The sequence below is a fragment of the Penicillium rubens genome, assembly GCF_028828025.1.
Source record: "Penicillium rubens strain IBT 27055 chromosome Unknown utg000001l_segment0_segment0, whole genome shotgun sequence".
NCBI lineage: Eukaryota > Fungi > Ascomycota > Eurotiomycetes > Eurotiales > Aspergillaceae > Penicillium > Penicillium rubens.
Genome location: NW_026890599.1, coordinates 1,160,639 through 1,172,427, shown reverse-complemented (window position 1 = coordinate 1,172,427; position 11,789 = coordinate 1,160,639). Strand labels below are relative to the sequence as shown.

At 49.1% G+C, this 11,789-nt stretch overlaps 6 protein-coding genes across 6 annotated transcripts; 4 read left to right on the top strand and 2 right to left on the bottom strand.

Moving 5' to 3' along the window:
- Positions 1 to 1,266: 1,266 nt before the first annotated feature.
- On the top strand, positions 1,267 to 1,725 carry N7525_000483 (DUF952 domain-containing protein; the record flags this gene model as incomplete). The annotated part of the gene is made up of 2 exons (XM_002562310.1): positions 1,267 to 1,557; positions 1,609 to 1,725. The coding sequence occupies 2 exons, from the start codon at positions 1,267 to 1,269 to the stop codon at positions 1,723 to 1,725; spliced, it is 408 nt and encodes a 135-aa protein (XP_002562356.1).
- A 112-nt stretch (positions 1,726 to 1,837) lies between these two features.
- On the bottom strand, positions 1,838 to 3,074 carry N7525_000482 (oxidoreductase, short-chain dehydrogenase/reductase family; the record flags this gene model as incomplete). The annotated part of the gene is made up of 7 exons (XM_061211585.1): positions 1,838 to 1,875; positions 1,949 to 2,103; positions 2,162 to 2,305; positions 2,360 to 2,524; positions 2,580 to 2,780; positions 2,833 to 2,952; positions 3,004 to 3,074. 7 exons carry the CDS (start codon positions 3,072 to 3,074, stop codon positions 1,838 to 1,840), a joined length of 894 nt encoding a protein of 297 aa, XP_061070811.1.
- Positions 3,075 to 3,853: 779 nt separating this feature from the next.
- N7525_000481 (putative IMP dehydrogenase) lies at positions 3,854 to 5,752 on the top strand (the record flags this gene model as incomplete). Its single annotated transcript, XM_002562313.1, has 3 exons — positions 3,854 to 4,043; positions 4,102 to 4,410; positions 4,611 to 5,752. The coding sequence occupies 3 exons, from the start codon at positions 3,854 to 3,856 to the stop codon at positions 5,750 to 5,752; spliced, it is 1,641 nt and encodes a 546-aa protein (XP_002562359.1).
- Positions 5,753 to 6,301: 549 nt separating this feature from the next.
- Positions 6,302 to 7,482, top strand: N7525_000480 (uncharacterized protein; the record flags this gene model as incomplete). Its single annotated transcript, XM_002562314.2, has 3 exons — positions 6,302 to 6,354; positions 6,468 to 6,820; positions 6,875 to 7,482. 3 exons carry the CDS (start codon positions 6,302 to 6,304, stop codon positions 7,480 to 7,482), a joined length of 1,014 nt encoding a protein of 337 aa, XP_002562360.2.
- A 262-nt stretch (positions 7,483 to 7,744) lies between these two features.
- Positions 7,745 to 8,296, top strand: rps21 (40S ribosomal protein eS21; the record flags this gene model as incomplete). The annotated part of the gene is made up of 2 exons (XM_061211584.1): positions 7,745 to 7,776; positions 8,062 to 8,296. The coding sequence occupies 2 exons, from the start codon at positions 7,745 to 7,747 to the stop codon at positions 8,294 to 8,296; spliced, it is 267 nt and encodes an 88-aa protein (XP_061070810.1).
- An 882-nt stretch (positions 8,297 to 9,178) lies between these two features.
- On the bottom strand, positions 9,179 to 10,770 carry N7525_000478 (phenylalanine--tRNA ligase subunit alpha; the record flags this gene model as incomplete). The annotated part of the gene is made up of 3 exons (XM_061211583.1): positions 9,179 to 9,272; positions 9,327 to 9,877; positions 9,937 to 10,770. 3 exons carry the CDS (start codon positions 10,768 to 10,770, stop codon positions 9,179 to 9,181), a joined length of 1,479 nt encoding a protein of 492 aa, XP_061070809.1.
- Between the last annotated feature and the right edge of the window lie 1,019 nt (positions 10,771 to 11,789).

The following is an 11,789-nucleotide window of genomic DNA, read 5'->3' as shown; positions in this document are numbered from 1 at the left end:
ATTGATTGAAAAATGTCGCGCTCCTTTGACCGCATCCCTGCTCTGGTGGTAAATGCGGAATGCGCGGGTTAAACAAGGTCTCCAAGACCTTTTCCGGGGAGACGTTCTGAATTGGGTAGCATTCAAGGGGAACCTCCCATGGCTTAGCGAAGAAAACCCAGGAAATAAATGCGTGGCTTGCGTGAATAAGTTCTAGGCTCGTGAATCCCGATGATGGAATTGTTGACGGTGGGGGGGCAAGTGCGACCAAGATTCCCCAAAGTGGGCGCAGGGGGCACAACAAATCTCCAGATCGGGTAAGGCGCAATCAGGTGATTGTGGCTTGTCGATCTCGAATCACGTGGACAAAGAACTAAGAGATTGTGTTACTCGCTAAGGTCACACACTGAATATCTGCTACCTCGTGCTCAGTGTTCATTTGCACTTATTCGATATCGTAAAGGCTCCTCACGGTAAATTCCTCAATATGCTAAACATTCATTCCAATCCCATTACCTGACCTATCAGGATACCTGCAGTCTTGGCAAAAGTGGCTTGTGCAATATTAGGCAGGTTTAAGTGGGCTCGTAGTCCCGTGCGACGAAAACACCTATCTTTCAAGTCAAAGTACGTTGTAGACCGTCAATTGATCAGCATAAGTATATAACCCGTCCACAGGTTCTAGTTGATATCCTAGGGCTTTCGCTGCCTCTTAAGAAAGACCTGCCTGTTTTGGGTCATGTTCCCCGTAAATGGTACTAGTTATGATGCTCTATACTGTCATCTTGTGTCAAGGTCTGTTGCGGCAAAGCAGCCATGGATTTCCAGGGCTATAACAATGAAATATGATGCAAAATAAGCTCGGTGTAATTTGTTAAGTCTTACTGAAAGACGGGGACAGCATTTAAGACATGATGGGAAATATTTGGCCAATTACATATGTAAACTACCCTATACACTACAAGCTCTCTAGAGATCCATGGATATATCCCCGCCATTCTTATTCGAATTGATTTCTTTGATATAATATCAACCCAGCGTAACAGATAAACTAGTCACCGATCAAACTTAATATTACAATTTGCCCTTGCCGTAGACGTTGATCAAGTAGTGAAGTAGACACAAATAATACAAATAATGGCGCAATTAATCCCAGCGTGTTCGAAAGGCAAGTTCCCGGTTGAACCGACCCCGCCAACAAATGAAACCACCTGACTAACCTTGTTTCTCCTCTCATTATCACCAGTGACTCGGTGAATTAACTTGCCTCCCTCCATCACTTTTATCATGACTTCGCTGCTTTCTCAGCCTCGCTACGTCTACAAGATTGTGCCTTCCACCACACCAGTCCGCGAGCCAATTCCTGAGCGGCTCACGGTAAGCGAACTGGACGAGGCCTCTGGCTTCATCCACCTTTCGATGGCGCATCAAGTGGGAAGCACATTGAAAACCTTTTTCGCGGGGGAGCCGCTTGTCTATGTGTTGCGGATCGAGTATTTTCGCGTGATCCAAGATATCCGCTGGGAGTCCCCAGACGGGAAAGTGTCTAACCCTCGACCCAGCGAAGGACTTTTCCCAGTAAGTTGAATATGTCAGACTGAAGTTAACATTTGCTGAAATAAGGCTTAGCATCTCTACAATGGACTCAAACTGGGCAGAGAAGAGATTGAAAGTGTCGCCATCTGGCAGAATGACGATGGATGGGACAAAGCTCTCACTGCAGGGAAGCCGTGGCTCCTCTATTGATCTTATATCCTGTTGTATTTCAATTTGACACTAATAGCAAGCACATCAATTTGTTACCAATGGCATGCGCACGTTCACCATAATGTTCCAGTAATCACTTCTGTAACACTATTTAGTCACCAAGCGGGTAACAATGCAGGATTTGCCCATCTACATGTGTATAGTTGTCGATTAGCCACGATGGAACTTGGTCTGGATTTGAAGGTGTATATTGATGACTCACAGTATAGAGAGGCGCACGCACTAGCCAAGAAGACGAAGCTTGTCGCAACCTCACTAGGCTCACCTGGTCGGCCAAGACTAGCCTTCTGACCCCATCCTTCCATCTGCTGGGGATCTCGGGTGTCGACTTGGATTGGGGTATAGATCGCACCTGGACTGAAATTGGAAACACGTCAGTATGTACTTTCAAAGAGAATGAGTAGACAATACTTACGCTACTGCATTGACTCGAATACCCTTTGGAATCAAGTGTTTTGCCAAAGACCTAGTAAAACCAATAATAGCTCCCTTGGTTGCAGCATAATCAATCATGGTCCCCGAGCCACGGAAAGTCACAACAGAAGAAGTATTGATGATCCTGTAGAAAGTGCGTGAGTATGTGATGATATAGATTAGACAAGGAAGAACATACGAATCACCTCGTGACATATGGGGAAGAGCAAACTTCGCCATTGCCATCATCTGGATGATATTGGTTCTGAATACATCTTCAGTCTCATCCAGATTGGTCTTCTCAAATTCCGTACATATGTACTGTTTCGACGCATTGTTGACAAGTATATTGATCGTGCCGTACCTGTAGACTCTCAGTCAGTCACTTGCTCATACCAGGAGGCCTACCCTAGACTGACTTCTTCACATGTTCATCCACTGCGCGGCAACAGACGTTGCGATCTTTCAAATCACCTGGGACAAGAAGGCAAGACCTCTTCTCTTGCTCAACAGACTTTTTGGTCGTCTCAGCGTCTACCTGTTCTGCGGGCAGATAAACAATAGTAACATCTGCACCCTCTCTGGCCATCAGAATAGCAACTGCTCTACCAATCCCAGAGCTGTGGAATAATTAGCCAAGGCAAGTTTACTCATATGGGCTTGCACACATACTCTCCGCCAGTGATTAGAGCAGTTTTTCCCTTCAGCTTTCCGGAACCCACATATTCAGAAAAGCCGTGGAGGCCCTCCAGTTTGGTCGACTCACTGCGCTCTGCCATTATGGTCTCCAATCTAGCATACCATATTAGAAGATGTATTTTGCTCGGGTCAAGCATTACTCACCCCGGCTTGTTCTGGGACTGTGCCTTCGGTGCAGGCTTGAAGGTGCCGTGTTCGCCCATAGCAGATTCCATACTGATAGTAGAAGTGGAAAGTGATGCTTAGTTGAATGGGGAAAGCTGTGCCGGCTTTAAAGGTTCAGTCTGCTGTATTATTTACTATCATTCTGTCGTCATATTGCCACAGAGGCGTACGGGACTCGAAGCCGCTGGTCAGTAGTGAGAGGCACGGGATTTGGAACCGGTGCCCAGGTGACTGGGGAGATTACTGATCCGTTGCACGGCCAGCCATGTAAATAGATCATCTATTCTGGTTGAGATGGCTTTATATAGGAATCGAAAATGGCGCTCTAACAATTGTAGCCAACTCACATTTGACCTCCGCTGCCAACTTTGAAAGCTATGCTGTATGGAAATCGATGTTCATGTCCAGTTCATTCGCAAAATATCTATCACTATCGGAGTGCATATCAGAATCGCACCTGACAACGTTACATTATTGCATTGAAGTAGATCTTAGCACCACCTACACGGTAGTATCGATGTAGGTACCTGCATCGATGTATGATAAGCATAAACAAGCTTACCGCCTTTAGACATCTCGTTTACAAGCCAATCAACGGCGTGGATAGTGAAAAAAGCCAGTACGCTATACCCGAAGTAGACAAGCTCCCTCTTGGCTTGGCCGTGCACGGAAGAGAAAAGGAACCGATTTTTCGCTCGAACTTTTTCTTCTTCTTTCTCTTCCTTGGGAAAGCTCGACTTTCTCCATCAGCAGAACGTTTCTTTCTGTTGATTAAGATTTCTTCCGAGTCGTGTCTCACTGTTAATTTTAAACCCACTTTCTTTTAATCATGCCTATCACCGCCGGCGACGCCGCACCTGGTGCCGCCATGAAGGCTGAGATCACCGACTACGCCAAGGCCTTGGAGGTTGTGAAGACCTACACCACCGCCGATGGTCTTGATGCGGATACCCTGCTTGACTCTGACAAGCACGGTGCATTGACCTACAATGATTTCCTGATCCTGCCCGGTTACATCGGTAAGCCGAACCCCGAAGTCAAGGAAAAAATTTCTTGCTTCTTTCTAACCCGATATAGGCTTCCCCGCTTCCGATGTCTCATTGGATACCCCTGTTACCAAGCGTATCTCCCTGAAGACCCCTCTTCTGTCCTCGCCCATGGACACTGTCACCGAGCACAACATGGCTATCCACATGGCTCTGCTCGGTGGTCTCGGTGTTATCCACCACAACTGCTCTCCCGAGGACCAGGCGGAGATGGTCCGTAAGGTTAAGAGATACGAGAACGGTTTCATTCTCGATCCTGTTGTCATCTCTCCCAAGGCCACCGTTGGTGAGGTCAAGGAGCTGAAGGCCAAGTGGGGCTTCGGTGGCTTCCCTGTCACTGGTAAGATGCCCACATCTACTTCTCCCAGCACCTACCCCGCCCACTTTGCATGATGATCATCCTCTTTTTAATTATAACTTTCGTTCCACTGCAGCGACGAAAGTTGCACTGTAGAGAACCAGATTTTATCTGAGCATTTTGTCTATTTTGGATATTGTCCTCACATGAGCTTTCGACAGCAAAGGCTAATGTTTGAACAGAGAACGGAACCCTTAAGTCCAAGCTCGTTGGAATGGTCACCTCTCGTGACATCCAGTTCCACACTGATCTCAACGAGCCCGTGACAGCCGTTATGGCCACCGATCTTGTCACTGCCCCTGCCGGCACCACCCTGACCGAGGCCAACCAGGTTCTCCGTCAGTCCAAGAAGGGAAAGCTCCCCATTGTCGATGCCAACGGCAACATCGTCTCTCTGCTTTCCCGCTCTGATCTGATGAAGAACCTCCACTACCCTCTTGCCTCCAAGCTCCCCGACTCCAAGCAGCTGATCTGTGCCGCTGCTATTGGTACTCGCGAGGAGGACAAGAAGCGCCTCCAGCTTCTTGTTGAGGCTGGCTTGGACATTGTTATTCTGGACTCCAGCCAGGGTAACTCTATGTACCAGATCGAGATGATCAAGTACATCAAGAAGAACATGCCCGAGATTGACGTTATCGGTGGTAATGTCGTCACTCGTGAGCAGGCTGCTGCTTTGATTGCCGCCGGTGTCGATGGCCTGAGAATTGGCATGGGCAGCGGTAGTGCCTGTATCACCCAGGAGGTTATGGCTGTCGGTCGTCCCCAGGCTGCTTCCGTGCGCAGCGTTGCATCCTTTGCCGCTCGCTTTGGTGTTCCCTGTATCGCCGATGGTGGTATCCAGAATGTTGGCCACATCGTCAAGGGTCTGGCCATGGGTGCTAGCACTATCATGATGGGCGGTCTTCTTGCCGGTACCACCGAGTCTCCCGGTGAGTACTTCGTCAGCAACGAGGGCCAGCTCGTCAAGGCCTACCGTGGCATGGGCAGTATCGCCGCCATGGAGGATAAGAAGGCCGGTGGTGACGGCAAGGACAGCAAGGCCAGCAACGCTGGTACTGCTCGCTACTTCTCTGAGAAGGACCGCGTCCTTGTTGCCCAGGGTGTTGCTGGCTCCGTCCTTGACCGCGGATCCGTCACCAAGTTCGTTCCTTACCTCGTTGCCGGTGTCCAGCACTCCCTGCAGGACATTGGTGTCAAGAGCCTGGCCGACCTGCACGACGGTGTCAACAAGGGCACCGTGCGTTTCGAGATGAGAAGTGCCAGCGCTATGACCGAGGGTAACGTCCACGGTCTCCACAGCTACGACAAGAAGCTTTACTCGTAAGATCCAAGCTTCGTAAAAGTTGACTGCACTTTTTGTGAATACATCATTGGGTCGCCCCGATGGATGATGGGGCCTTGAAACTTAAAATAAGGGTACAGGATAGGAGTTTACGATTTGAAGATTTATGCCATTTCTGGTAATGAGCAAACGTTTTATTTATCTCACAACCTATGTATTCCAACAGTAAACGTCATGTAGAGGTGTTGTAGAAGCCCTGAAGGTTGCCTGAGCACATGGCGCTGCATTCGGCTAAGCTCAATGAGGTTAAGCTGCACGCGGGGTACCGAGGAACTGCCTAGGCTCTCGGGTCTTTGCCTTTTACTATATTGAGAAGCCGTTCCTCGGCTTCGAGATATCACGATGTCCTTTATCTATCAATCATCTCTTTCTCGTCACTCAATACAGCGATTGGGTCATCAATTTGCTGTTGGCCTTGTTTTTCGGACATCTCGCGCATCTCATATTTCCTCGGTTCAGTCCTTTCAACGCCCAAGCGGTAAATGTGCTGTGAGACGATACACGCCTACAGTTCCTCTAAATTCTCAGAATATGTCTAGTTCGAAACGGGGTAATGAGCCTGCGGTTCCCCGACCCAGTTCTAGGTAAGCTGGCAGAGAGGGGCCACACGATTGGAGATAGATACCCAGAGAGGGATGTTATCCAAAGGGAAACATTCCACAAGAAAACAAGAATTAAATAACTAACTGTTAAATAGTGTGCTTCTTATATCTCCAAAGAACGAGATCCTTCTTCTTCATCGCGTGAAGACCTCTACCTCTTTTGCATCTGCACATGTCTTCCCAGGTGGCAACCTATCCAGCCAAGATGGGGAATGTCCACCATCCGGAGACCTAGCGAGACATGAAGACTCCCCTAGCTACCGACGTGCAGCGATCAGGGAGCTATTTGAAGAGAGTGGGATTCTTCTAGCTAAAGACCGGAACTCTGGAAACATGCTTGCCGTCGATGAACCTACCCGAGAGGCAGGCAGACGACTCATTCATCAGAACAAGACCACATTTGATGAGTGGCTGAAGCAGCAAAGTGCCGATGCTGAGCCCGACATAGGTAAGTGCCTAGTTCGTGTAATTCAAATCTGAAAACAACACGCTGACTCTATAGGCCAATTAATTCCCTTTACTCGCTGGGTTACGCCAACCAATGTGCCCAAGCGCTACACTACTCAGATGTATCTGTATTTCTTGCCTTTACCTGTCAATGTGGATAAGAAACTTCTCGACCAACTCCCATCAGAGGGTGAACATGAGGAGCATCAGCTCCCAACGAGCGACGGTGGAATCGAGGTTACGGAGGCACAGTTTCTTCCGGCCTCAGCGTGGGTTAGTCGTGCTCAAAAAGCTGAAATCATTCTATTCCCACCGCAGTTCCTCCTCTTGCACTTGGTGTCGGGGTTCCTGGACAGGGAGCCTCGTGCAAATGCTTCTGTGGAAGAAATGGAGAAACGTCGTCAAGCGCTTGTCGAGTTCGTCCATTCGGGCTCCCCCCCATGGACAGAGAAATGCATATCTCCAAAAATGATTCTCATGACCGGTGATGGGCGATCTGTGTTGGGTTTGAGTGACCCCGGACCTGAGCTGAAAGGGTCGTCCAAGCGAGGAGAGTCCGAGAGAGTGGTTCTAGTGCGGTTTAAGAAAGGAAGTGCACGAGAAGTGGCAGTGAGATGGAAGAAGGACGTGTTGCAGGAAGAGAGGGAAAAGAGTAATCTGTAAAATACATGCCTTTACCCATAGTACAATCAGCCCTACATCCGAATACAGCAATCCATATGAAAATTAGAGTTGAAATTGCCACGGCCTTTAGTACGATTCCCGCTAAAACCACGCCACCCCACTTCGGCCACGCCAGCCCTCGACAAAGGGTCACATGACCCACACAAATCATTTGAGGTCTTCAATTTAATGTGCGGCAGAAAAACCCTCCACCTCCAACCTCACCGTCGCCCGTCAAAACCTCAACACCAAACCCGCCAAAATGGAGAACGACAAGGGAGAGATCGTCGATCTGTACGTGCCATGGATTTTACACCCGTTCCTCCAGTCCCAATATACCCTGTGCCCAGTGTCTGTGTGGCCGCATACAATCAGCAATCCCGCCTTGATCCCAAGCCAAAAAGATGAACCCAGTGTGATCGGAGATTGCGAGGATTGAAAAGATTCGACGGCGCTGCGTGATTGCGATTGTTGGCGAACCACCAGAAAAACCTGGACACAGCAGGGTATTAGAGGGGAACATATTCGCTCGCAAACCCTCAAGAAGAACCAAGACAACTAACATGACCTCCCTCTCAGCTACGTGCCCCGCAAGTGCAGCGCCACCAACCGCATCATCAAGGCCAACGACCACGCCTCCGTCCAGCTCTCCGTCGGCAAGGTTGACGAGAACGGCCGCTACACCGGCGAGAACCAGACCTACGCTCTTTGCGGCTTCATCCGTGCCCGCGGCGAGAGCGATGACTCCTTCAACCGCCTGGCCCAGCGCGATGGCTACCTCAAGAACGTCTGGACCGCCTCCAGCCAGCGCTAAATCATCCACAGCAATGTGGTTTCCTTTTACCGGGTGGTGTTGACGGGTTGATTTGATGGTACGTTATTGTCATCTATAGACATTCTGCATGTTCCATGTTCAATAAGGCTAATTCGCTGCAGAGGAACCGTGGCTTGATGGTCCGTGTTCGGGGAGTTGGTTTCAAGACCAAAAAAAGAACGTAAGGGATATAGTTGTGTTCCTTAGTTCATTTTTTCTTTTTCTCCTCTGAGAAACTCCTGTTTTCCTACCTATCTCTCGAAATGAATGGAATATCGACGACTTAATGGGTCAGGTTTTTTTTCTCTATGAATCCCCCGCCTGTTCTCTCTCTGTGATAGACTCCCACCCAACCTCATGAAGCACAAGCCAAAGAAAAAAGCAATGTCAAAAATCGAATCGATATCCCTTTCATATATTTCTTAGTCTCTGTCTGCCTGTCTGTCTGCTTTTGTTCTATTTCTTCTTGGCATATCAAGACCTTCTCATTCTTGTAGACTCGAAAACCAGACTGGTTCGCTGGTCTTGGTCTTCGGTGTCTCCATGTCCATGAGCGAGGAGGTAGAAATTATTTTCATTGCCGAAGATCATGCTTCCGAGCTCTGCCTGCTGAAGAGCCACTGTTGCAGAGACCCATGCACTGGGGCACAGATACGGGCAGGACATTTATTGTAGATATATGTTTGATAGATAACTAGTCCTTTTTTTCAATTGTAGGTATCTACATTGGCTGACTACGCCCCAGCCTTTTTTTATCAAGTATTCTATTCATATCCTATCCATCGTTCATATGTAATACGTTCCCTTCCACATAAACTCGTGATTACAAGCAAGACACAACTAAAAGCACGTTCTTTTCTTTTTCTATGAGCGTTTCCCTGTTTAATCCTTCTCGAGACGAATGGCCGGGTTGGTCTCAATGAAGTGAAGGTCGACCTTATGACCGAGCAGCTCACGGATGTTGCTGACGCCGTACCTAATAGATATTAGTAATTGGAAATGAATGGTAGGTGTAGATGATGAAACATACTTGATCATAGTAGGTCTCTCCAGACTCAATCCCCATCCGTAGACCCTCAAGTCCTTAGGCAGACCCATAGACTCCAGCATCTCTGGGCGGAACATGCCACTGTTACCGATCTCAACCCACTTGCCTAGACCATCGTGGTAGCCGAAGATCTCCATACTGGGCTCGGTGTAAGGGTTGTAGGCGGGCTTGAAGCGCAGCTTGTGGATGCCCATCTTGGCGAAGAAGACTTCCATGAATCCAATCAGACCACCGAGAGTGAGACCGAAGTCAGCAATGACACCCTCGACCTGGTGGAACTCTGCCAGGTGGGTAGCGTCGACGGACTCATTTCGGAAGACACGGTCGATACTGAAGAAGCGAGCCGGCCGGGGGTTGGCGGCCAGCTTGTGCAGCATGTAGGTCGAGATGGAGGTGGTGTGGGTGCGGAGCACCAGGCGGAGCGACTCATCCGCGCTCCAGGGGTAGCGGTAGCCAATGGAGCCGAACTTTCCGTGCTCGTGGACCTCGCGGACGTTGTCCCAGTACTTCTTGTAGTCGAGCGGATTGTCGGCCTTTAATTGGGCTGGGGGTTGGGTTCGTTAGGGGGATCTTCGCGAGGAGGATCCGCCACGGCGGGATCGGAGATGTAGAAGGTATCCTGGAGATCACGGGCAGGGTGTTGCTGGGGCACGAACAGAGCGTCGAAGTTCCAGAAGCCGGTCTCGACGAAGCGGTTGGTCGGCATTTCCTCGAAGCCCATGTCGAAGAAGATGTTGCGGAACTCTTGGCGCACCTTGTTCAGCGGGTGTAGAGTGCCAGATGGAGTCGGGGCACCCTTAGCATTGAAGTTGTAAGGCTTGAGATGCGCCGTCTTCCACGAGCCGTTGGCGATCATCTCCGGGGTGAGGTCGGTCTGCTCCTTGACGAATTCTCGGGCGTACTTGGGACCCTTGGTGATCTTGAAAGCAAGCTCCTTTGCAAGACCGATCAGCTTTCTCCGCTTGAGGTCAGCCACGACCTTCTTATCGTCCAGAGTCTTTGTTTTTTGAACTGCAAGCAGTTGTTGTTGCGTCTCATCGACAATTGAGTCTGCGGATGCCCGCAGCAAATCCTTGTCCTTCTTAATCCAGCCACGCTTGAAGGCGTTTCCTTGGCCAACTTTAGCGTTCTCCTTGCCCACAATTCCTGGCAAGTCGGAGATCTTCAATCCGTCCATAGCGGCAAGCACCACGGCGAAGACCTTGGCCTCGTGACTGCCATTGGCGGCAATCTCCTGGCCCTCGGCAGTGAGAGTAACGATTTCCTTCTCCAAGGTCTCATACTGGACCATCTGGCGCGACTCAAGGCGGTCGAGCGCACTCTTAACGTTCAATGAGGGGGTAGAGGGGAAGGCTTCGCTGGAGAGGATGGGCGCATCGGACGCGGACAGGGCGTCCAAAATCTGGTTTGTCAAGTCGGACGCCATTGCTGCAGCCTTCTCCTGCAGAGTCAATTTTTGACGGGTGTTTTGAAGGGCGTTCTTTTGATCGGACAATATTTCACAGAATTATGACTCTGCGGGATTCCAAAAGATAATACGGCAGGGCACACCGACCACTTCTGCCGTTTCACCCCGCCATCGGACTGTTGGCCGTTGACCAGTTGACTTGTTGCCCTAGGAAGGGAGCATACAACATACTTCCTAGTAAGGTACACATCAAATATTTACCGCCCTAAGATTCTGAGGGTCCCGAGGTAGCCTTATGAACACACGTACATGTGAGGCCCAGGTGCCTACAACATTGTATATTATTGTAGATATCTTTTGGCCGATGGATTTTATTTTATGCGTACATAGGTATATATACAAAATCCTACCCATTGTAGACACATTTCCATAAACATAAATTACCCAAGTAACTACTGGAATGTCGAACATCTTCACTACCGCACGAGGTTCCCCCGTGTGACCAATAAAGGTCACGAATACCTCCAGGGCTCAACAATGGGAGACGCTAAGCCCGATGGCTCAGCCACCAAAAAGGCGCAAATTGCGATCTGTGGCAGTACCCTAACAGAGAGACATTCTCGTTGCTTTCTTATAGGCTCAGCCTAACTTGGACTGGATCCGACTGGATCCTAACCAATTGTTTCTGCAAACTTTGTCTCGCCTATCTTTTCCTTTGGGGAATAATAAAAAAGAAGGTAGACTATACCATATTCAAATATGAATTTAGACTATTGAGAAGCAAAACCGCGAACTGGAGCCACTTTGTGATCGACACTAGTCCCGAGAGTCGATCACTTCCACATGAAACAGGAGTTGTGTACTCCGTATTCCGTACTCCATATAATATATGGAGTACCTTGATACTTGGTAGGGACCGTATACCTACGTGTACATACATGTAGGTACATATGTCATATGTATATGTATAGTAGGGATATAGTACACGGACATGGTATACGGGACCTCATATATTCCCAAACTATAAACAAAGCCCG